Here is a 25,416-nt window from a genome sequence, read left to right on the forward strand (position 1 = left end):
GTCTAAAAATGTGCCTGCTAGCCCAAATCCCTCACAAAAATAAAATGTGAACTAGAAAAGTAGGCAATGTCTGAGAAGTGAGCGCATGTACTGGAAAGCTCATCTCCAGTTTGCCTTTGGGTGGATCTGGGATAAGCTGTGCGCATCAGGTGCCTGACAAAGTTTTTAAAATTCTAAATATACCCAAAGGCCCAAAGATGCTTGGAATTCTTGAAAGTGTTTCTTCTCTCTTGCTTATATATCATGCCTTGATGCTGCTTGCTTCAAAGTGATATATATATATATATTAATAGCATAATAAGCAGGTATGGAGAAAGATTTATTGGATTCACAGTGTTGCACTGGATAAACTGAGTTCATACAACATGCTTAACCTGGATTCACACAACATACTGAACCATAAATTAAATATCCTGGTTTGCCTATCAGGTTGAGTCACAAAGCAAACTAAGTGTCATGTTCACCGTTTCAATGTGCCTGGTACATCGTAATGCCTCGCATGCCATTTCCCTGGAGGGGGTTACTCTCAGGAGCGAGTGGCTGAGGTGTTATCTCTTGGCTGCTGCATTGGAATGTGTTTGGGTTAGGTCATGGATTCAAGGTTGCTTTCCCAGGCTGAGGCTAACGGTTTCTAGCACCTGGGAGGGGCGGCTGCTATGGCCGGGCGAGGGAGGGGTCGCTCCTCAAACGAAGGGATTTAGTTTGTACTTTCGTGCGCTTTTGCTCATTCTCAGCTTTCTCTGTATTTGCCATAATTCCCTCAATAAACCAGATTTCATTTAAGCAACTTCTTGTGAGTCTGAGTACTTGGGGTGGGCAACCCTTACACTAAGGTTAAAATTACAGCTTTACCAAGTTGTGTGAATTCAGCTGTCTTTAGCTGACTTGGGTATTGCACAAGCCTAACCACATGGAGACAGTATGAAGTATGTTTTAATTTTCTTAAATATCAAATTCAGAAGCTGCTCTACCATTTGTATTGAATTATTGACTACTAGCCTAAGAATAAAGCATCTTGTTTTATTAGCACAAGCGTTATAGAAATATTAGCAATTTAGTTTGAAATACTGCTCTACCTTTTCAGATATAGCTGAGTATACCAAACTGCAAATTTTGTATGTTGCTTAGATATTCTTGTAGAAGTGTGGTATGAGTTTTGTTTTAATATTTTATAGACACAGATCAGCAAAACACTTTATAAATCATATACTGCATTATATGCTGCATTATATATATAGTACAGCATATTGATTGAGAGAATGAGACTGTAATTCAAAACCCAAATAAGGCAAATTGGAGTCAGTGAAATTTATTTCCAAGTCACCTTGCGTAGGACCTCACCTTGGAAACAGAAGTTGGTTCAAAGTTCACCTAATGTTTGTAATCCATTCTGAATTGCAACTCTCCACCTGCAAGCAACCTAGTCTGCAGTTCTGTGATAAAAATTCTTGAAATAATATGTATAAATTAGTCAGTATATTGAAGCATTACCTAAGTGCTAAATATTATTATTAACATACTTTTTGAAATAGAAAACACACATTGGAAATAAATATTTGTTTTATTAACACTTAAAAGTGCCATTATCTATAGTCATTCCATAAGCTCATAAGGTTACATCCAGTATACCTTTGCACCATACCTTTCCAGAATGAAATAACATGGAAGGAAAAAAAATCTTTCTTGTATTAATTCTTGCAGGTCCTCATGCACAATCGTTCTGAACGAAGATGTGTACCAGCAATATACACATTTCATAAAACAAAGTCATTTGGTCAAACACAAGATAATAAAACATGGCTTACTTTATATCTGATAAAGACCCCAAAATAAAATAAAAAGCCATTTACCAGCAAGAAAATAATGGATAAATACATAGTTTTTTTTAAAAAAATTAAAAATTATACATTTTGTACAAGCACTATAACAAAGTCCTAATGTGCATGAACAATGGAACAAACCACACCATACCAGGCCATTAGTACACTCTTAAAAAAAAAATACCAGTTCTATGTTGATTCTTGATATCCCCAGTGCTCTATTTACCCAACCTTTTAGTTGGTACGTCTTAATCACAATACAAAGTTTCTTTCAAACTAGGCTGTCAACTTAAATTTAAACATTAATTGGTATTCTGCCAGTACCTTCAATTTTCCCAGTACCAGAAAACGAGGAAAGATTTAAGATCAAGAGGGAGACATAACATTCATTTTTAACAAAAGGGAACAGGCAATAAAAACATCATCTGACTTTTCTAAGACTGGTTACGTGTCTCAATTTTCTCAAGCAGCTATAAATTCAAAGATTGCTTTCAGCTTTGCAGAACAGTACTACTATTCTCTGTATCAAGGAAACACTTTTCAGGTTTGTTTTTTAAAAAACAGAGAGAGAGAGAGAGATACAATCCTTACAAGGCAAACCAAACCATTGTCCAGCCAGAGTGTTTTAATATACAATTCATGTCCAATTCTGGAAATACAAATACATTTTGAATGGTTAAAAACAAAAATTAAAAAAATATTTTCTGAACATCAGCCAGCTGAAAATATATTTATCTAGTAAATTATCTCTCAAAGCTTTTATATATTTATCTAACTAAACGCAGTACCTTTAAAAAAAGAATTATTTAAAAATGTAGAAATGAATCTGTGGAGTAAGTCTATCAGAAAGAGAAAACACAGTACATAGAAGGTATTTTTATATACCTTATATTTGAAAAGTTAGACACCATTGCCACAATCCAAAGACTACAGAGGCTTTGATGAGTGCATGAAGTTTCATGTAAGCAGTGTTTCCTTAGTCGCTCCATACTTCTGAAAAGTTTGCATGCACTCTCCTTACACATAGGTGAAACAGTTTGGCATTTGGCCAAATTTCCAGTCAAATAATGGTCAAATACTCAAAACTGAATGTGAAAAGACTTACATTAAAGACAGGAAAGAGAAAACTCAGTTAATTGCTACTTTAAACCAATTATGTTACAATCTATTGCCAATATTTGACTGGTGTGTTCCAACAGTATGAAGTGAGCTGGGAAATCCCTGTTAACAAGTAATTCCATTTGTGTGCATGTGGGTGTGCATGCATGTGTGTGAAAGAGAGAGAGAGACAAAGCTGCTAGATGCAACCAAGTTGCTGGATTAGATCTATAATGGGGAACTAGTAAGCAACGCTAATGTCCTGAGTTCCTCAACCAAGATAAAGCCAGAAGTTGACATACATTTACACTGAATTAGAAAAATCCTCATACATTCCAGACAGTAGTACATTGCACACATACATTTTTTGCATACACTCCATAACAGTTGGTCAGAGTATTAAATCAGTGTACAAATTAAACATTTTCAAAAAATGTGCAAAAGAGTCAACATCGATAGAAAAAAATACCATTGTGTACATACATTACAAACTATGCCCAGCATTCAAACAGAGAGTAAAAACATTTAGAGAAATCAAGGGATTAAATAGAGAATTTGACAGCTGCATAAAAATGTACATTAGATCAAAAGGATAAGATTTACATATTTATTATTCATAGCTTTTTGAAAAGAGTCTGCCATTGACTTCCTCATAGTGACACTTGCTAGAGGTATGACAGTATGAACACATCAAAACCGTGATAATCTATTTCTGTTTTACAATTAAAAGTATCAAGTTTTAATCTGGTGCTTTAGCAAAACAATCATACAAAAAACAAGCAATATGAAATCGAGATTTTAGACCCTGTTCCAAAAGGAAAGCACAATATTTTTCTGAAAACTGATTATGTGCCTGTTGGGTGCACATGTGCATACACGTGCATGGGGATGTATGGTATGTGAAGTTAATGAAAATGGGATAATTCTAAACAAGTTGACTCTGAATATTCCCATGATTGACACCACCCCATTTCTGAGCTTTCTCAGAATACAGAGCCAGTAAGTGTCTTAAGAAAGTAATTCTAATTTGTCTCCCATAGCAGACTGGTAACTCTCAGTAATACAAATCATCCCTCAATCATTTATATTTGAATATGTACATCACAATGAAACCTTCTGGGAGAACTTTACTAACTTTTTTGTGTTTACTTCTTGTTTAGTTAAGGGAAGAAAAAAAACTGTACTAAACCAGAGAGCATTTATGTAATTCCCCACCTATTCCCAAATAAATGTAATAGTTTTGCTATGTACATTCTCATTTGAGATGTGAAAAGTTTGCACTTTCAAGATAAAAATGCTGCTAAGATCCCAGTAGCTTTGAAATCTCAGCTTTGCTCGCTTGCTTGCGTGTCTTCAATGTTCATTGTCCTAAGACATCAAAGAGACTATGGCTCTAAATTGTTTGGAATGATGAGAGACTGAGTACGTGCAATGTTTTAATTTGCTATGGCACGAGGAATACTTTGGCTCATTATACTAAGTCTCCTTTTCCCCTTAAGTTGTAAACTTACTTTCAGAATGGAATAATCTTTGATGATTTATTCCTAGGGGAAAAGGTAAGTACAGAAATATTTAGATGGAAGCTACAATCCATCCCTAACCCACTTTAATCTAATGTAATGTGTGATGCCCACCCACAGGAGGGAAAAGGGGCAGAATATGAAACAAAATACATCATTTCTTTTTAAAGATGTCTTTTAGAATAAATCTTCTCTAAGCAGAATACAGCAAAATTTAAAACCAACAAAACAAAGGAAGTAAGGACCAAAACAAAAAAAAAGTCAAGTACTTCAATGAAAGCTTTAACATTTACCCTGTATAATTTAAAAGGACTTTGATACTAGGCCGATATTCTCTACTTATCGTAAACTACCCTACAATTTGACCTTTTACACCTGGGATTATAGCCTTGTCAGGTAAACCAAGACAACAACCAAGTGGTGCTCTGTTCACAAAGGGAAGACTTTCCCACTCTCTTCTTGGGCTGCAGCCCTTATGTCCCCTCAAAAATAGACCTTCAAAACAAGGAATCCTCAAGAACAAGGTCAGGTAGAATATGGTAAAATGTTAATGGAGAGAGGAGTCAGAAATAAGACTCATGGAAAAGAGGAAGAGACCTGGGAGATCGTCCAACCACCTCCCCAAGGCAGGAATCTAGGCTTATCCTCCCCACACTGGCTCCTCTCAAAGGAATACATTTAATCTACTGTCGTTCCACATTCCTTGCCATGGCACTAACCACGTAATATTATGCACATTGTTAAGCCCAAATTAACAATAAAAGCAAGCTTCTGTTCCACATTCTGATTTCATTGTGATTTTGCATTAAACGTGTCATCAAGAACAGGAGCCACACACATAGAAATGAACCTTCTATCCAACCCTACTTTTTCAGCTCTAGAATGTGAACGTTTGTGAATCTGCCATCAAATTGTCTAGCTATGTTCTCCTGGGCTGTGACAAAATACTGTTCTCTGGGGGATATTTTTTTAGGGATTCCCCCCCCCCAAGATTTCCATTTGGCTTCAACTGCTATCCATCTACCAGAAATGGCACAGTGTACCCAAAGCAGTTGCTGACTTTACACTGGGCAGCCTGACAAAGACCCTGGCTCCAGCCTCTCTCATAACATGCTGTGGCTTAGGTATTACTTATCTTCACAGTTAGTAACCTGCAGCATATGTTAGAACGGTATTGTAAGGGCTGCTTCTTAGATTTCTTTCACTGAAGAGAATTTGTTTTCCAAATGAACACTGGGAAATTCACTATTCTTTCAAAAATTATTATTACAATAAACACGCTTGCTTGGACAGATGCTTGCATTCAAAATTCTTTCTGCATAAGCCAAATGCTCAACTTCATGGTTGCTATAGTCTGCAACATTTCTGTTTCATTTTGTAATTATAATCACTGAAATAGAATGGCTGTGCTCACATACAGGATCATATGCCAGGTGCATGTTTTTCTGCAAATGTATGACTATTTTCACATGATCAACGGGGAATCAACATGATCACAGCTGTGTGAATATTGCACCATTTCAAGTATACCTCTTCCTCATGGCAAAACCATCCAAATATTAATGGTCTTCATTATCTGCTACAGAATCTGTCCGAAGGTCTGCTACGTGCAATGGATTATATGGGAATAATTTGCTCTAGAGAGATGATGAAGCCAATGATTATTCTGATTGGGCCTATGTATCATCCGCAAGTACAATCTAACATATTGAATATATTTAGGAGTTATGGAATATAACACCACAGTTCAAAGGCCAATACAAAGTACAACATCTTTAAGCGCAGACCAAAGTTTAACTTCATAAAAAAAATGAAAATATTTCTTTTACTTTTGAAAAGGCTTAAGATGCATTTATACAGACTATATTATAACTGCAACATTTTTCATTCTCATCTAATTTTTCTAGTTGCCACATAAAGTAAGATTTTGGATAAGTACCTTCACTTCTGTAACTATTCTTCCCTTGAGGAATGGATGTTATGTTTTAACTTCTGTACCAGATCCTCTCTCCTGTTTCAGTAGGAATCTACATATTTAACCCTGAACTAGAGTTAGCCCAAGCTCCCAAAACAGTATAACCAGTTGTACCTGGGGCTGTAAGGACCAATGCATTCTGTGGACTCCAAAAGGACTGCATTTTATGATCCCGGGGCCCCTTTAAATGTCCAGAGGATGCTGTGTATAATTGTAGGGTTACGTGTTGCTTCACTGGCACCTTTAAAAACATTACTGCTCAAGGAGCCACTTGGACTGCATGTGTGTCAGAGACAGCCCTAGCGATAGATATATCCAACACAACTTAGAAGTCACAGGAAAGTTGCTAACAGCCACTGAACTAGATAAATGGAGCTTTTGGCTGTACATAAGGAGTATAAAAGCTTTGGTTTTCAGTGATTTGCTAATGTATACATGCTAAGAACACACACAAAGAAGAAACCAGTACTGGTATGTTGACACTAATACTTTTCTAATAAAAAAAAAAATCACCTTAGGGATGTACATTCAAGCATATAAAGTCTGTTCTTCCCTATAGGTGCAATATATTTCAAAGATTTAAAAAAGAAAATTAAAACAATTATATTATAAATGCTGACCAATTTTCTCAAAATTCTGCAACTGTCACACACTGCTGCAAAGTTGGTTGAAAGCATTGCTCATGCAACAAACTTGTTACTGAATTCTGCATTAAATCTGGACAATGGCAGGAGGGGGATTTGTCCTTGTTAAAGCTACATGGCATTAATAGAATAGAAATATCTTATCTGAAATCAAGTCAGATTTTCCTATTCAGAACCAATACTGTCACTTGCTTTAAGCAAATACTTTCTTAAAAGAAAGCACCACTAGAACCATTCTCAATTCTCCTGAGCTACTGATTATTCTAGTATTAATTAATTTGCATGTACACAGTAACTTCCTTATGGCAGAATTTACCAGTTCTAGGATTAAGAATAAAGAATATAATCAAATCTCAGTTAAGTGCTATTGACATCTCCATTTTAAATTAGCAAATTTGAATATTTTTGATTAAAGTATGACATACTTTATCAGTATTTTTAAAAGCACGGCTTGCAAGTTTATATACGGGTATAACGCTGATAAAATTGTTGTAAATGCTCCCTGGTTAATTTAAAAGGAAAAGGAAAAATGTAAAAATTTGTGGTGCTACTTAGTAAGCGGTCCTGTGTGATTTGAACCTTTACTGTAATCAATATGTTTAGAAAATAAAATTAAGGCATACAGATAAAGGCACTCAGATGTGTTTGAATGCTTTGTTAGGATAACAAGGACATTTTATTCCACTGTCTGTACCCCATACTTTTTAAAAATCAAGGAATAATGCTAAAAATTAAGATTTCGTCAGGGAGACTGTCATAATCCTTTTTTTTTTTAATTAGATGGCTTTCTAATTTATTGAAATATCTATTTTCTTAATCTAAATCCTGTATGTCTGAAGACACCAGCTGGACTTCATGCCAAACCTCTCTGTTGCTTTCAAATTCAGGGAAAATATCAGGCTTCAAGATATAAAATACAAATAAATTTATCACATTATACTCCCTAATTTAGTTTGTGGCTTAGAGAAGTGCATGGTGAACTCCATGTATGCTAAGAGTATCTATGGCTGTTAGGATGCTACTGCTCCGAGATCTATCTGTGATGGCTACCCCGTGCTGCACGTGGACGGAAAGAAATGAGTGCTTGGATTTATGACCTGTACAACCTTCAGGATCATACCTAGAAAAGTAGCATCTAAGTATGACCTGCATTTTTTTCCCTGGATTTTAGACATGCTTCACAGCTGTGTCTAAATCACGTGCAGTGCCAGCAATTATTTCTAATGCAGCTGGACACACAGTTAACCTTGCTCAAACTGGCTGAAAAGTAATATACTGAATTACTTTTATATAGCAGAAGAGCCAGCTACCCATTTGTCTTCATTTTTAAGACAAAGGCATGGTTATGTGAAATGTGTAGTTTATGTTTACTCTATTCTGAGGGATATCAATTTTCCCTTTAGTGTTTCCAGTTTCATATTAGAATAATCCTTGGAAGGTGGTATATTCCCACATCATTTTCTCATAATTATTTTAATAATATAAAAATATATATAGACTTTGAAATACTGTCAAACAGTCGTCATGAAAAAGCGGTCGTTTGCAAGCTTGTTTGATGGTCTTGTATCTCCCTATACTTTTGAAATTCTAAGAGTAAAAGAATAACAGAGTACAAATCACTACAAATAGGGAACAATTTGGATTGGCAAGCTTTGTATGATTTTAAATATCACCTTAGATATTCAGGAACATAAGCAACTATTCTTTTTGATGTTAGTGTTTTCTTTCTAGCTAAATTGATATACTTGTAAAATGTCTTGTTAAAAGTCTCTTTAAGCTGTCCTTTGACATTTGATGAAGTCAAAGGAAACTGTAATGAAAATGATTAACATTTTGTTTGAAATTTAACAGCAAACTTGCTGTCTATCAATATGGTTTTTGTTTTGTTTGTTTTGGAAACTTTAGTTACAAATTCATACCAAGCCATAAATTAGTGCAACAGGGCTTGTACCTGCACTTCAGTAATTACATGCAAAATGGCTAAGAACTGAACACCTTGCCCCTTATTCAACTTGCTGCTGGGGTAAACCATTAGCACCTGAGCAACCCCTGCCATTACAAGCTGGGATCAGAAGTGTGAGTTTGGCAAGTATTTATATAGCCTGCCTGGCGTTAAGCTATAGTTAAGAGTTCGGAAATTTACTTTATCCATCTTTTTTTTAAAAAGTTCTTTTATATTGCCATTGTCAAGACAAAACACAATATTGAAAGAAGGCACAAAAAGCTCTCAGCCTTATTTTGCTGTTTTTCTCCTCTCTTTCTCTCAGCTACACTGTGGATTCGAGAAGCACAAAGTGCCCTGCGATCTGGGCAAGCTATTTACAATTTTGGATACTGCCTACCTTCAAGATATTCCTTTGGACACCGCAAGATTTTCAAATTCTTACGCTGCGAGGTTCAAAGACATTATCTTTGAAGATCACATTAGTACCTTTTGGTAATAGAAGGACCCGGACTAAAATTAGGCAAATGTTTAAACAAAGCACAAAATAAAATGGAAATGTCATTTGCATTATCTGGCTCTCTGTTGTATCTTTAGCTCCTTAGAATAAAATAGTAGGGACTGAAATACCATATGCTAATTCAAATATAAACATACTTAAAGGTTTGGGGTCACTGTAAATTGTTCTGTATAGAAATTGTATGGAAAAATATACGCAGCAAAATAAATCTTACAGCCAAAATCCCTCAGCTATTTTGATAAGGAATATAATTTAAATTGCACATAACTTTAGAAAGGCAAAGGGCTGTTGTATCACCAAGTTTCTGTCTAAAGCAACTCCTATACTTATCCAGATATCCAAACAATATGATCACAAAACAATTCCTGTTCAGAATTTATTAAATTCTGATTGCCTAAAGTTCTGATTCTTGTTTTCTAAATGGTTACTATAAAGTATTGCCTTACTTTTACATGTCTTGTTCTACATGAATTTAAATACTCTAATAACTTTTTTACTCCTTCACATAATACTGAGTGCTGTCATACCGGTCTACTCCAGATAATGGTAACCATTTTAAGGACCTCATTACTTTGAAACATTTTAGAGTTTCAGAGGTTTGCAAATTTTACATTCCTTCTCTCTTTTGGGTATTCATAAATGCATGAGCTGTTCTTATGCATTTGTTCAATAAATAGCCAAAAGAAGCAAGTCTTCCCCAAAGTTTTTTTAAAGTCAGCACGTACTATTTTGTATAAAAAGCGTATTTCATACCCTGAACCAGGGGCAAGAGGGAACTCAACTCTTACATAATCACATTTACCCTCTGCCCCAGATGTTCCCACAGTATCATACAGCACTAGAACATGGGGATCTGCTGATAATAATCAGGTTAGGGCAGCTCCAGGCTCTTAAAAGAAGCCCCTAGTATCAATGTAACAATTCACTGTCCTAAAACATCTCAGGCTTCTAAACTCCAAAGAGGAATGGTGGGATAAAGCCCATCCAAGTGAGCTCTAATTGTAACAAAAAGCACCATAAACAGGCTGTTATTTACACAGTGAAAGAGCAAGGAGAGGCAGCCAGTGATTCTATTCCAGTATCATCAAGTTTATGTTTTGCAGCTGAAACAGGACTTCGTAAATTCTTAAAAGTATATGCTGAGTAGTGTTGTCATTTAAGCTAGAGACTTCTAAATGGAGTTTGATTCCTGTCCCCCTGCAAAAAATAATTTAAGGCTCTGTATCAGATTTGGAGGAAAAAAATTCAATAGCTCAATCCTATGCATATTCACTTAAAAAAAAAGTATCACTGCATTCAGTGTAACTCATTCCTTAGTGCATTTAGGATTGTTGCCTCCTTCTGAAATGAGTGGAAGGTTCATTAAAGATGGTCCTCAAAATAATCTACATGAGCAAGGATTTTAGTTCAACAATCTTGAACTGGTGCAACAGCGCTGTTCAGAGGTCACTCAGAAGCTGCAATGATTGTCTGTCTGCTAGATTTTAAATATTTCAGGGGCTTCCAGTGGGAATGGTGGACTGAACGGCTGTGCCCGCTGAAGCGGGCAGAGCTGACACCATGGTAACTTTTTTCGGGCTCAGGCAGGTTTTCCTGAAGACCAGAAACATTCTCTGGATTAAGGAGAATACCTGGAATCACCCCATCTGTCCTCCAGACGGCTGCTTGCAGCCAGAAGATCGCACACAGTGTTTTGCGTTCGACTGGTCAGAGCCAGCTGGGAGGTGGGGACGTCATCACTTTCCAAGCTGTGCTGCAACCTTAAAGGGACACTAAGACCAGCCACCCCATTTCTAAATCATCCATTTATATTTTGTTTAAGTATATGTACCCCAAGAGAGGCTTTCTACAGCGAGGAGAAGCTGGTTCTCTTGGTGCTTAACGTTATTTTTGGGATTACTTTTTTTAAAAAAAAATTATTTTAAGTTTTGGATTTCATTTTCCTTCCAAAGGAGATTCCAAAGGTTGAGAGTAAACAGTTGTCTTCCTGTTATTATTTTTGTATTAAATTTGAAGATATTAGCATTTTCCTACATGTTGAATCAGTTATTTGAACCTTCAGCTGTTTTCACTTTCCCTTGAGAATTGTCTGCTATCTCACTCTCACTTTATGTAAACACACTTTGGAACTCTTCCATATCTTCGACTTTCACTGGTTAAACTCCTCAGGGGTGCCATAATCTACTGCGTGAGACATGGAGGATTTCAAACAGATTCTTTCTCACTTCTGACTTCTATCAAGCTTTTATGCAAGATATCCAGGACATTCTGGAAAATATGAGATCTAAAATGTGCCATCAGGTTGGGGATGTGGTGGATGAAGTTGAGGAATTTAAGAGTGATAGGGTTTTTTTTAAGACTTAGATTGGGATTTTTATCGAGATGCTGGACCAAGATTGGATAATGGAGCTGGAGAAATCTAAGGGAGAGAGTGATCTGCAAGCCATAAGTAAAATTGACCTCCTGGTGGAATGCCATGTAAAGAACCTGGAATCTTTGAGGGGGGCAGTTGGGCTGTTTGATTCTTTCAAGAGGAAAGCTCTGTGCACATTGAGAGGATACGTAACTGCTTTGGTTTATTTTGAAGTGGGATTAGGGTTGAAGAATGTTCATCTGGTTTGCTTTAAGGATTTGACTGATGCTATTTGCCTTTCAAGATTTGGATTTACCGTTTTGAATTGGCTTTGTTTTTTGGGTTTATTAAGATTGGGATTATTAAAATTGTACTATTAAGTATAATAGCAGACAACTTATCTGCTTTTTAATTTGATTATTATAGTAGACAGAAATGTATAGAATAGTGGTAAGAAGGGAATAACTAAGTATGTTTTATCTTTTGGAGGGGAGAAAGTTGTCTAGGAGGTTTATATGAACTTTTAAAATTTTAATATAAGGGGGAGGAGTAAGTGTACTTAGTCATTTTGATTATGTGTTAAAGTGGAATGACTTATAGAAATAATTTGGTGTTTTCATTTAATATAGAGTAAGAGATTGATTATGGAGATTTTTGTATATCCTTGCTGTTTATAGTCGGAAGCTTTTTGTAAATTTGGAAAAAAAAATTCTGTGTTTCCACACTTTTTAAGGTTTTTTTTTTATTCTTTGCAGGGTTGTTTTTAGTTTTTATTCTTCTCTTGAAACCTAATAAAATTTACTATAAAGAAAAAGATTTTAAACGCCCTGTTAATTGAGCAAAGCATGAAATTTTGATAAAACTGTTGAACATGCATACACAGCTTGGTAAATATGGGAAGAGAACTTCTCTTGTGGTCTCTCCTTTTAATCTACTAGTGGACCAAGTGGTACATATTTGCATGTTTTACATAATTTGCATAGCTACAGCTTGATGGAAGTTTAGCAAATTCAGAATGTTACAGGTCTTCCTTACAGAGACCAGGAAAAGACAGCCTGTACTCAGATGTAGGAGAGCACAGCTCCGTACAGAAACATAATAGACTGGGGGCTACAGGAAGGGAGTCATGACTATGATGATTCTTTTTTACAAGTTATTGGAATTTTAACCACACCTTTATAAAAAAAAATCCTGTCTTCCTTATATAGGCATTTCTGTTACTTTTAAGAGTCAAAAATTAAGAGCCTTAAAAGACGACTCAATTAATAGAGTGTATTGTTCTTTTAGAGGATTTGCTGTCGATTTTGTTCAATCCACATTTGGTTCTCCAATTTCAATTCTCTCACTACTATAGGCTATTGCATATGCAATGCTCCATCTACTCTTAACAACAGATGGTCAACTTCCAATAACAAATAGCCACACTTAATGAATGCAGCTTAGTGCTGCAATCAACAGGGCAGCAACAACACCAAAATGTATAACACTAGGATTTTTATTTGTAGAATCCTTTGGGGAATGTTGGTCTTGGCATATTAAGGTTAAAGATTTCCATAGTTCTAAAAGCAATGGAAAAAACACATTTCTATTTCTTGGTGATCTGCTGTTGAAATTAAATTTCAGTTGGGGGAAGGGTATCGATCAGGGCTGCCTACTTCTGCCTCAGCATGTCTAAGGGATCCTTTCCAGAAGTACAGGCTTTAACTATCTGAACTTACTTTAACAATAAATACGGACTGTAAACTCAGGTTACCAATTCATGATTATGGCGTTTGGGAGCATTACGTAAGTATGAATCATAAGTCACACATACAACTTTATACTACTGTATATATAATTGTTAGTCAGGTTTTAATAGCATCATCACAGTATCTATTTATCTTCAGTATAATTTGACTTGCTTTGGATATTTTGCAGAAAGCCTAGGAAACAATGGTAATGTTTAGCAACACTTCTAGAAAATGGAAGTGGCTTTCCCATTCCCATTCTATAGTTTCTCGTATATTGTAATTCTATTGTATTAAGATGTCCAAATGTGGAATGAAACAATTGGGGTAATAATCCCAAATCTGATTATTTCATTTTTATTATTTAAATCAAAAGTATAACTTCTAAATAAATTTTTTAAAAATTGGGACAGAAAAAGTACCTCATTCTTCTTTCGTTATTATTCCTTCTCCTTCTTCAGCTGTAACTGAATTATATGATATAGATACACTTGGGAGTTTCCAGATCTTATTCTACCAAGTTTGCTTTTCCAATGCATATTAATAAGGCATCTGCAACCCACAAAGTTAAATTCTACATGGTCAACATGATGCAAGTTAGTCAGATTATGCAAACGAGGTTTGAGTAATAAATAAATATGCATCTCAGACACAGAATTCAGTTTAGCAGGAACAGAAGGACTAACTATATTTTTGACACTACTACCCATTCTACCGTAAGTGCTTTACGATGAAGCTCACAGTAGAAAAAAAAAAAGCTGGATCTTATAAAATATTTTAGGGAGTCAGGAGATTAGTTGGGACAGAAGAAAGAATCTGGAACAGGGAATTATGAAGAATGAAATAATCTTCATCCTAGCCATTAGAGACTCCTCACAGATCAACTCTGGTCTCCAACCCTGAAAATCAGTTTGTTGCATGATATGTGGACATCTTTTAATTTTAGAGAAGTCTGATACTACAGTAATCTGTTTATCTATGATTCTGGATGTACAACATTAATGCACTAGCACTATTAGACAACAGGCCTCTTATCTTCAAAGCAGAAAACACTTATTTGGTTTAAGTTGTGGTAATATGATGGTTTATTTTCCAAAATGTATTTTGCTCAGCAACCTGAGATTCTAGCTTCTAAATGAGTTTCCAGAATCACAGATGAAACTTATTTCAAAACTGAAATATAATTTAGAGTTCTTTGTTATCTATTTATACACTGCAACCACTGGATCACTGTTTTTCTGTTATCTGCTAGTGACAGATATACCTTCCCTGCTTTGGGAGTTAATTAGCAGTACTTGCCAGGGAGTAGGGGTGGGGAGAACCTTACACACGATTCCTGATGGTCCAAAGAAGTTCTTTACCCCCTTAAATAAGGAATGAATATGTACTAAAGTGCTTTATGCAAACCACATCAGTACATCACTGAAACAAAGGAGATTCTAAATGGGAAAAAGTCTGCATTCTAAATATGCAGAGATCTTAACAATTTTATATGAAAGAAAGGATCAAGAGAAATAACTTCTCCCTTGTCTTTTTTCAACTCTGTATAAAAAAAAGTGCAGTAAAAATGCAGTAGGTGAGAGGGATTGAGGCAGGCCATCAGTGATAATGTGCAAATGTATGTCTCAGCAGTTCATCTGCAGATGGTCGCAACTTAGCCTCAGTAAATATCCGCTTTAGAAAATCCCGACCATGGTCTGAGACGTGAGGTGGCAGCTGGGGATTGGTTGGCTGTGTGGCAATTTTAAAGATGGCAGCCATTGCTTCAAATTCTGCCCAGGGTGGCTTCTCAGTGAGCATTTCAACAACTGTGCAACCTACACTCCTGCAACAAATAAGAATGAAAAGCAAGTTAAAATCAAGTAGAAAAGATAATCAAAACATAATGTGTTCTCCCACCAAAAGAAAAGTTTTTACATCTCTATATAAACTTATCTAAGATTTCATTTGGATGGAGCCAGACTTGCTCTTTCAATGCTATCAAGCTGAATGTTTCTACTGGAAGAAGGGGGCAGGGAAAACAAAAGTGAGGTGATTCAACCAATTTATCGTTTTCATGGCAATGCCCAGAGCTTTCATCACCTTGCTTCAGAACTGCAGGAATAAACAAAACTGGAACACAGAAATAAGCAGCAATTTTTGAAAATTCTCTGCTTCACACTGCATTGAAATATTCTTAGGAGCAGAATTCCACTCACCAAACAGATCCAACCTTATACTAGCACAATTGTTCTGTATTTCAGCCAGGTGAATTACTCATTTTCAAGTTGTAACAATTTAGTATCATTTTTTAAAAATCAGAGAAAGCTGCACCCAGTTTAAATAGTGGCCACTCCACTTTGTTTGAGTTTCCTCTAAAGCTCCAATGACTCAAATATAATTTTACTACTGAACACACACCATAAAAATAGCAGCTCCTTCAGAATTCATAGTAGAAAAGGTAATCACTGCAAGGTAATAAGAACTTATAAATATCCTGCTATGGAATCATAGCAAAATCATTTTTATGTCTAAATAAATTCTTAGTAATACACTGATATTTGTTTGAAAGCCACATTGTCCTATTTTTTCTACATCCTAGTGTAAACCGCCCAGAGTCCCTCTTTTGGGGGAGATGGGCGGTAGCTAAATTTGATAGATAGATAGATAGATAGATAGATAGATAGATAGATAGATAGATAGATAGATAGATAGATGCCCTAAATTGCCAATGATTAATGACTTTTTTATAAGTCCTTTATCAGTCTGGATGGCAATGTCCTAGAGGCACAGTTTAACAATTTTCCTTGCCTCAAAAGTCCAATAGTAGTTAAGAGTGTAGACCTATACTTCTGCTCTACTTCATGTATACCACTTGAGGGTTTGACATGGAGAATCAGGGATAAAGCCAGACTGTTGATATTTCAATCTGAGGTAGTATGTAATTTTCACTAACCAAATCTCCATTGTTACCACCCTGGGCAGTTCCAGGACTAATCTTAATGCAGCATTGTGGGTATACCGAGGGGCTCCCAAAATAGTGTGCAAGAATTAATTTCAATTTGTTCCAGGGCAAAAATATTTGGGGTTGTAGAGTTGTGCCCCATATAACAGCTGGGGGACGACCTTCCTCTTAAATAATTTAAGATTTAATTAAATAATTTACCTTCCTCTTAAGTATGTTGCTGGAATATAACTACCTCCCATACTAAAGAAATGTAAAGACGGCTGTCATGCTCTCTGGGCTTCATATATTATATGGGCTAGATGGTTTCTAATGTTTGTCTGGATGAGACGGATGACCATTTCATCCCCATAACATCGACCCGCCCCACCCAGTCAGGCAGGAAGGGCACGCTATGGACCCCATCAGCAAAGGAATTTCATCTAGGAGTCCAGGAGGCGAGACTTCTCTGCAGTGGTGCCCACCCTTTGGAATATCTTGCCCCCAGAGCTGAGACGGGTCTCCTTGCTCCCAGACTTCCAGAAGAAATTGAAGACCTGGTTCTGTCACCTTGCTTGGGATGGGGAGAGTGATACTTCTACCTGGGGGCAGCTGGCGCCATAGCGCCCCTTATTGATTGTGGTTCCATCTCCACTTGGATTTTATATTTATTTTCCTATTAATATTTTTAACTATAACTTAGGTGGATATGTTTTTATCATTATTTTATTGTAAACCGCCCAGAGTCCCCTGTTGGGGGAGATGGGCGGTGACATAAATTTAATAAAATAAAATAAATATTAGTTTTCTATTTCGTGGGAATTTTTTGCAAGGAAGAACCTTCAATCATCTGAGTTCCCACCTGCAGTATGGAGTGGTACAGCTTACATTCAGGTTTACCTAAACCTGATGTGTATCGTGCTATAAAATGGTAAAAAAAGATAAAGAAGGAAGGAGAGAAACAGAACTGAGGAATAGTTTCTCAGTAGTTCTCCACTAATAATGCATTACAATAAGTTTCCATGTTAACACATAGGCTTATGACCCTGCAACCTTCTAGAAGTTGCTGAACTTCCAGCAGCCCTAGTCAGCATGAAAATTAAAGAGGAAAGTTGGGAGTTGCAATTCAGCACAACAGTACAGTCACAAGTTCCCAAGTCCACCTACACCAAATGAGGACAAAAAGCACTAAACTCACACTGCAATTCATTTAATTATTCTGGCCAGAGAAAATTATTGGAAAATTTTAGAGATCATCTTAAAATGAAATTACTTGCCACAAATAAACATGATTTTTTAAGGACAATCTCTAAATCAAGCAAACAAATTAAAATATATTTGTCTCAGAACCCATGAAAATGCCTTTGCATATTCACACACATTTGTCTGACATTTGACAAGTTTTCTTCCTACATAAGTGGCAACCAAACATGCAAATATAATTTAGGTTTTTTTTTCAAAAAACCTTCTCAACTTTACCTACTGGATTTTTTTTCTTTTTTAAAACAATGAACTTAGCTCTAAAAGTGTTCATATTTCTCTATAACTGGACAATAGAAATGTCTATTGTGCCTAAAATGTCATTCTCATTTTCTTGAATAGTACAAATTTACATCTGTGGTTTTTCTAGTCAACAAAAAGAATGAAATTTGCTAAGGATCAGGTGCCAAGACAAAGCAAGTCCAAATTCAATTCTTTGTTTAGCATACAATCCTAATCACAGCTGTTTCATGAAGCTGAACAAATTTGGCTAGTAACATTGTTTTGCTTTGTAATGTTTTAACCTAACTTTCCAAACAAACTGTATCAATGAAGTCTCTTAAATTGCATGAATTGACAAACATGAAACAACTCTGTGCAGCTGTCTTTCATTAGAATAAGACCTACCAAATATCCGCTTTTCTCCCATATCCTTCCCCACTAATCACTTCTGGACTCATCCAGTAGGGAGTTCCTGTGGCAGACTTCATTCCCGTACCAGATAGGCAAATTGTTTGAAGCCGCTTGCTGGCACCAAAATCACCCAACTTAACATTGCCTGCAGAGTCACGGAGAATATTTGCTCCTGAAAGAAATACAGACAAATGATGAAGTGACAGTAAATTGTCCCTACTCTGGATTAATAACAGCTATTGCTGTGTAATCACATGAGGCCAGTAGAATCATATAGGAAATAAGTGTATTTTGTTGTTTAATGGATACTGTAATCCAGTGGGTGTACAGAATACTGTAAACAAACTGAATGGTTCAGTTGTTGTCTTGGAGATTCATACACAGTTGCAAACAGGCTGAAGAAGGGAGCTTCAAAGTCAGTACAATTCCAAGTAAAACTGTAAGGGAAGGTTCTGCATTTACTGATCTTAGACAATCCATTTCCAAAATACATCATTTTCTTCCAGATTCTGGGTTATACATTGATAACAGTTTGTCTACTCTGTATGTTCTTTCTGGGTTCCTATGGTAAATACTTCAACCACTGGAAAGGAATCAGGATGAATAAGATGAAGAAATAATTTTTTGTCATTATGATTAATGGTATAGAATGACCTGCTCCCAGAGTATTGGAGATGGTTCAAATGTTTTTTTAAAACTGATGCTATTGCTTGAAAAAGAAAATCAAAGAAAATGGAAAAAGCAATAAATAAGGAACAGAACACAAAATACCTTAAAAACCTCATAAAACTAAAAAAAAAAAAAAACCCACTAACAAACCACAGTTGAAAAAACCCTGTAAAATTATATATATATATTTAATAAAATTACAGCTCAGTTTTTAAACAACAAACTAAACCACCACCACAAAGAATCTTACTGGACAATCTTTCCATTAAGTTGATAAAGAGCCAATTCAAAATCTGAAAGCACACATATTTCTTCATACCAAACTTTGACACCTCAAATACTAGAGTCTATCAACGAATACATTATAATTTTTTTACAATTCAAGTGCAGTGGATCCAAAGCTCTTCATAAATAAACAAACTTCGCCTAGTTTTGCCTGGTCTCCCAGTTGCAGCCCTACCTGAAGCAAAAGGACCTGCAACAGTGACTCATACCCACATTACCATTTATCTGTAATACTGTAATGTGGTCTACATGGGGTTGCCTTTGAAAACCATTCAAAAGCTTCTATTGGTTCACAATGTACCAATTGTACATAAAGATGCAGTTTCATGGCACCGACATGAGCATATTACACCTACTGTATGCTTTGGCCCTGCACTGACTCCTGGTTATTTAACTTTAGCTCAGGCCATCAGTTGAATCTCAATAGGTTATAATCAGTAATTTGTTTTGTATATACTTTTTATTAAGAATTTTAAACAGAAGATAAAAACTAACAAGAATACGAAGTAAAAAGAAAAAAGAAACAGAACAAAGAAAACATCAGAAGTGCAAAAAGAAAAAATAGAAAGAAACAGAGAAGTTGCTTCCAATTTCCTTTACATCTAGTATAGTTACAGCTCTTACTTTACAGTTACAAAAACAAACTTGCTTTTTTCTATTATCTATTTTTTTCTAATCATCAAAACCACAAGTCATAAATTCATTTTTTCCTGTTTCACGCAAAAAGTCTGCAAATTCCATCATCTTCACCAACCTTTCCTCCATTGGGTTATGCCAAGTCTTTCCACTGTTGTGCATATAATAATCTCATTGCAGTTGTCATATATAAAAACAAAGTTCCATGACTTTTTTCCAGCTGTTTGTCAATCAGTCCCAAATGAAAGCTTCCAGTTTCAATTGTATGTTAAGGTTTAAAATCTTCTGCATTCTATGTATGTATTTGTATCCAACATTTTCTGGCTTTTTTACACGTCCACCAAAGATGATAAAATGTCCCTTCATGTTGTTTAGACTTCCAATATAAATTTGAAGTACCTTTGTACATTCTAAACAACTCTGGTGATCTATACTGACGATACATAATTTTATAGAAATTCTCTTTAAGATTATAACATAATGTAAGTTTCAGTCCTTTCAATCACGTATTTACCCACTGTTCCATTTGTATATTGTAACCAAAATTTTTCACCCATTTTATCATGCATTCTTTCACTTCTTCTGTTTAATATTTCAATAAAACTTTATACATTTTGGCAATTACATGCTCATCATTTGTACACAATTCTATTTCAAATTCAGTCTTACAGTTTTCAAAACCATGCATTCTTTTATCTACTTTAAACCTTTCTAACAATTGTATATAAGAGAACCATTGACAAGTGTATCCCTCTGGTATTAAATCTTCTCTTGACTTTATTTTACATTCCCCTTAAAAAATTCTAACATCTCACGGTAAGTTAACCACTTATGTTTATTTATCATTTCTTTATAAAATGCTTCTTGTGCTGAGAACCACAGAGGTGTTTTCGGACACAACCTGGATTTGTATCCATTCCATATTGTCAATATGGCATGTCTAACATAATGATTTTTAAAATCTACATGAACCTTAGCTTCATCATACCACTAATATCCATGCCATCCAAATCTCAGATCATGTCCTTCTAACTCCGAAAGCCTTTTATTTCTCAGAAACACCTACTCTTTCATCCAAACTAACCAACAAGTAGCAAAGTACAATTTCAAATCAGGTAAACCTAGTCCTCCTCTTTCTTTTGCATCTTGTAACACCTTATATTTAACTTGTGGCTTTTCCCCTTCTCATACAAATTTAGATATATCCTTCTACCATTGTTTAAATGATGCATCAGTTGTCAAAACAGGTATTGTCTAAAACAAAAATAACATTCTAGGTAAGACATTCATCTTAATCAGAGATTCTTCCCAACAGTGACAATTGTATTTTCTCCCATCCCAACGTATCTTTTTTAATTTCATTCCATGTCTTAACATAATTATTTTGAAATAAAATATAATTCATATTTGTCAAAGTGATAATGAAATATTTTTCTTTCTTCTCAATTTTAAAACCTGTTTTATTCATCAATTCTGTTTGATGTTGTATTTTCATATATTTTATTACCTTGTCTTCTGCTTATTAACCTTAAAACCTGCTATCGCACCAAATTCTTTTAATTTGCCCATTAATATTTCAATTCCCTTTAAAGGATCTTCCAAAACCAACACCAAGTCATCCGCGATTTTCCCCATTTTATGAAATTCTCTCCAAAATTCGTATCTTCCAAAACTTTCAACAGGAAAGTCCAGTTCAAATTGTCAAAGGCCTTCTCTGCATCTAAAAAGATCAATGCGGCTTGTTTTTCATAATGTTGTTCCAATATTCTAATATGTCTAAAACAGTTCTAATATTGTCTTTTAGCTGTCTTTTTGGTAAAAACCCACATTGGTACTCATGAATAAGTTATTGTAAGATTATTTTAAATCTTTCCGCTAAAATCGTTGTAAACAACTTATGTCATTATTCAATAAATATTGGTCTATAATTTCTTGTTAAAAGTCAAATCTTGTCCCTCTTTAGGTATTAATGCTATTTTAACTGTCTTTCCATGTCTCTGGCATCTTAGCTCCCTTTAAGATAGAGTTCATCATATTTTGTAGAGGTTGTAAAAGCTCATCTTCAAAACATTTATAGTACAAGCCCGATAATCCATCTGGTCCAGGCACCTTTCCTGGTTTTATCTGTTTTGTAGCTTCCAAAACTGTCTTTACCGTTATAGGTCCATTCAGAATTTGTCTTTATTCCTCTGCAATCCTCGGTAAATTTTGTTTTTTAAGGTATTCATCTATTTTCTCCAAAGAAATGTCCTGTCCTTTATACAAATTGGAATAATACTGACGAAATGCTTTTTGCATAGGCACATTACCCATTAATACAGTATCTCCCTCTTGAAGTTTCAATATCATTTTCTTTTCTCCTTGTTTTCGCAATTTATATGCCTATCGTTTCCCAGGGTTTTTTTTGCTTTACATAGTTCATTTTTATTTCCATTTCTTTTATTGTTAACATAGATAACTGCTGCTGTAAGAGCTTAATTTGTTGTGAGATATTTATCTTTCCTAGGAATTTCTTTAACTCCTCTTCTTATCTCATCCAGAAAATTTTGCATTTTCTATTGCCTCTTCTTAAGTTCAGTATTGTTTCATCAGTGACCTCTAATAAAAGCTTTACTTGCATCCCAAACCATTCTTAAGTCAGTGCCTTTATTTAGAATAATTTCAAAAAATTATTTTAATTTCTTTTTACAATCCTCCACTATTCCTTCTTTCTGTAACAATGTATCATTTAATCTCCATCTAAAAGGACTAGGCTCTCTTTTATAAACTAAACTCACAAGATTATGATCTGAAAAAGTCGTTGTAATATCTCTACTTTGGAAACCTTAGTGGCCAAGTCCTTTGAGATCCATATCATATCTATCTGTGAGAAAGATCTATGTCTTTCTGAAAAGTATGTAAATTCTCTTGCATTACCATTTTTCTGTCTCCATATATCAACCAATCTCAAATTGTCCATCAGATCAACAACAACAAAAAAAAAACTTTTGGTAATTTACCTTGAGTAATTTTAATATTTTTCTCACACATTCTATCCAGTTGTGGGAAGATCACTCCATTCCAGTCCCCCATCCAATACCAATTTTCATAGGAAAAATCTATTAGCTTCTCTGTAAGTCTTTTGTAAAACATCCCTTAATCCTCATTTGGGGCATAAATTCCCAGCACCATAGGTTCTTCACCCAAAGTTTTATAAATCAAGTATTTTGTATCCTTTCTTCTGATGTGAGTCTCTTGTAGGCAAATAACATCTTGTTTTAATTTTTTCAAATAATGAATTTTTTCTCTTTTGATGAGCATTTGCTCCATTTATATTCCATGTTGAACATTTATAATCCATGATCAAGCCAAAAACTTTAAAAAGTCAATACCTGTAGCACCTAATTCATTATCTTTCTTTTCAGCTTCCTGTTGTGTCAGTTATGGTTTTTGTGTCTCTCCTGACACCTCCATTTGAATCTCTTCCAAATCATCCTTAAATCTTTCTAAAAACTCTCTCACCTTCTGAACAGAATTCAGTTGAAATCTCTGCTGTTTGAAAGTTAAAAAAAAAATCACACCTGCCAGTTGATCTCTTGTTTTCTTCCTAACAGGAAGGGGGACATTTCTTGTTCTGGCAAATCTGGAATTTATTCTATAAACCTTATTAATCTCTGCCTCAACATCTTCCTTCTCCCAATCCAAAAAGTTTTCTAAAGCTTTAATAATCCTTTCTCTAATATTTTCATCGGACATCACAGGAATCGCTCTACATCTCAAGCAGAATCCCTTCTCACTTAATTCCAATAGGGCCAAGTTATCCAATTCTCTTTCAGAATCTCTATCCATAACTTCTGTCCTGGTCTCTAAAATTTCCACTTCCTCATTAATCTGTTTTACTTCTCCAGACACTTGTTTTACAGAACTTTCCACTTTCCTTCTTCTTTCACCTCTTATCTCATCTTTGCAAATTTTTATCCATTTTTTTCAAAAGCTGTCAACTTATTTTCCAAAGATTCTAACTTACTACATATTTTCTGAAGCAAATCTTGTGGCATTCCCTTCTCTGCAGGTTGCTCTAATGAACCCCTCCTTCCTTCCATTCTTGAGGCTTTTCTCCTTGTTGCCATTTTAATATTATAGTCCAAAAGTGAAAGTAACTCCAGCAGAGGGAGTTAAAAAACAACCCCCTTTTTTCCTCTTTTATCTTTCTATACCTTTAACACATTCCACAGTTTCAAACCACTTCCCATTCCACATCTCCATAGCAACAAAGCATCAGACCTGGCTCATATTACCTTTTGTTTTGTAAAATCTACCAATTACTTGCACACTTTAGATGTAAACAGAAAACATTCCCACAAAGGTCAGGTCTGTCTGTCTAGTTTAATTCAAGCACTTTTACCCAAAAAGTAAAAATAGTAAAAATAAAAAATGTTACTTTCCCCTTTGTCCATTTTAACTTTCTGAGCTCATCTGCTGGTTAAGCTTTTTGCCAAAAATTCTTGAATCTTTAAATCTTAAGAGTCTGTTTTTTATTTTTGTAATCCAAGAAAAAACTTACACTCGCCAAGAGGGGTCTTTATCTTAATGCAAAGGAAAACTCTCTTTATCTGTAGATTAATTAAATTCAAAAGCGGCTAAGAAGTGAGGATGGATAGATTTAATGTCCATATAGGCTACACTGCAATTGTGAGCAAAGATGAAATCCTGTGACTCTCAGAAGCCTGATTCAGAAGCCAACTGCAAAAACTTTCGTTCCTGCATCTCACTCCCAAGAAGCAGCTGTCCGGAGTACAGATGGGCTTATCTCACAATCTCTCCTTGATCCAGAGAGGTTTTGCCAGCCACCGTCTGCCCTCCGGCCGGCACCCTCAGCCACAATGTTATCCCCACTCCTTTGGAGACATCTAATCCATCATCAATCCCTACTGGAAGTCTATAATCAGTAATTTGCAATAAAACATCCATGGTACAATTGGTCAAAAATTAAAATCATAATATAAGAAAAAATGAATCTTCCAACATCAGCAAACAAAGAAAAAGATGGTCCTTTCTAACTTCAAATACCTTCTTAAATAGCAGTTTTTTTTAAAAATCACTAAAAATAAAAAAATAGGGTGGCTTGAATTTCTTGGGAAAAGGGTTCCAAAGTACCAACATGTGACAGAGAAACAACTTCTCTGTGCCTCCATCCCCAACTGGTGCTAAATACCTCAGCACCAGGCTGTGTAGAGCTTTAGGGTCAAAATCTGTACTGTGAATTGCACACAGAAGGTAGTTTCAGCCCTATAAGGTGGATGAAACTAAGCAACAGACACTGAGTAGGCCTAAAGCTACTTTTTTTTAGAACAGCTACAATAACATAATCTTGCAAGTATAGATGTGTTTCCTTTCCTCCCTATCTTCATGGGGGGGGGGGTGCTGTCTGA

General features: G+C 35.4%; 1 protein-coding gene across 1 annotated transcript in view; it reads right to left on the reverse strand.

The window, feature by feature from the left end:
* Nucleotides 1–1,542: 1,542 nt before the first annotated feature.
* The window catches only part of MAP3K2 (mitogen-activated protein kinase kinase kinase 2), a 56,659-nt gene continuing 32,785 nt past the window's right edge, over nucleotides 1,543–25,416 (reverse strand). The window contains exons 16-18 of the mRNA XM_063288831.1: nucleotides 18,410–18,587; nucleotides 14,022–15,424; nucleotides 1,543–6,075 (exon numbers count right to left, since the gene is read on the reverse strand). Of these exons, the coding sequence (XP_063144901.1) occupies nucleotides 15,199–15,424; nucleotides 18,410–18,587 (404 nt within the window). The 3' untranslated portion in view covers nucleotides 1,543–6,075; nucleotides 14,022–15,198. The remainder of the gene's footprint in view (nucleotides 6,076–14,021; nucleotides 15,425–18,409; nucleotides 18,588–25,416) is intronic.

The sequence above is a fragment of the Candoia aspera genome, chromosome 1 (assembly GCF_035149785.1).
Source record: "Candoia aspera isolate rCanAsp1 chromosome 1, rCanAsp1.hap2, whole genome shotgun sequence".
Classification (NCBI taxonomy): Eukaryota; Metazoa; Chordata; class Lepidosauria; order Squamata; family Boidae; genus Candoia; species Candoia aspera.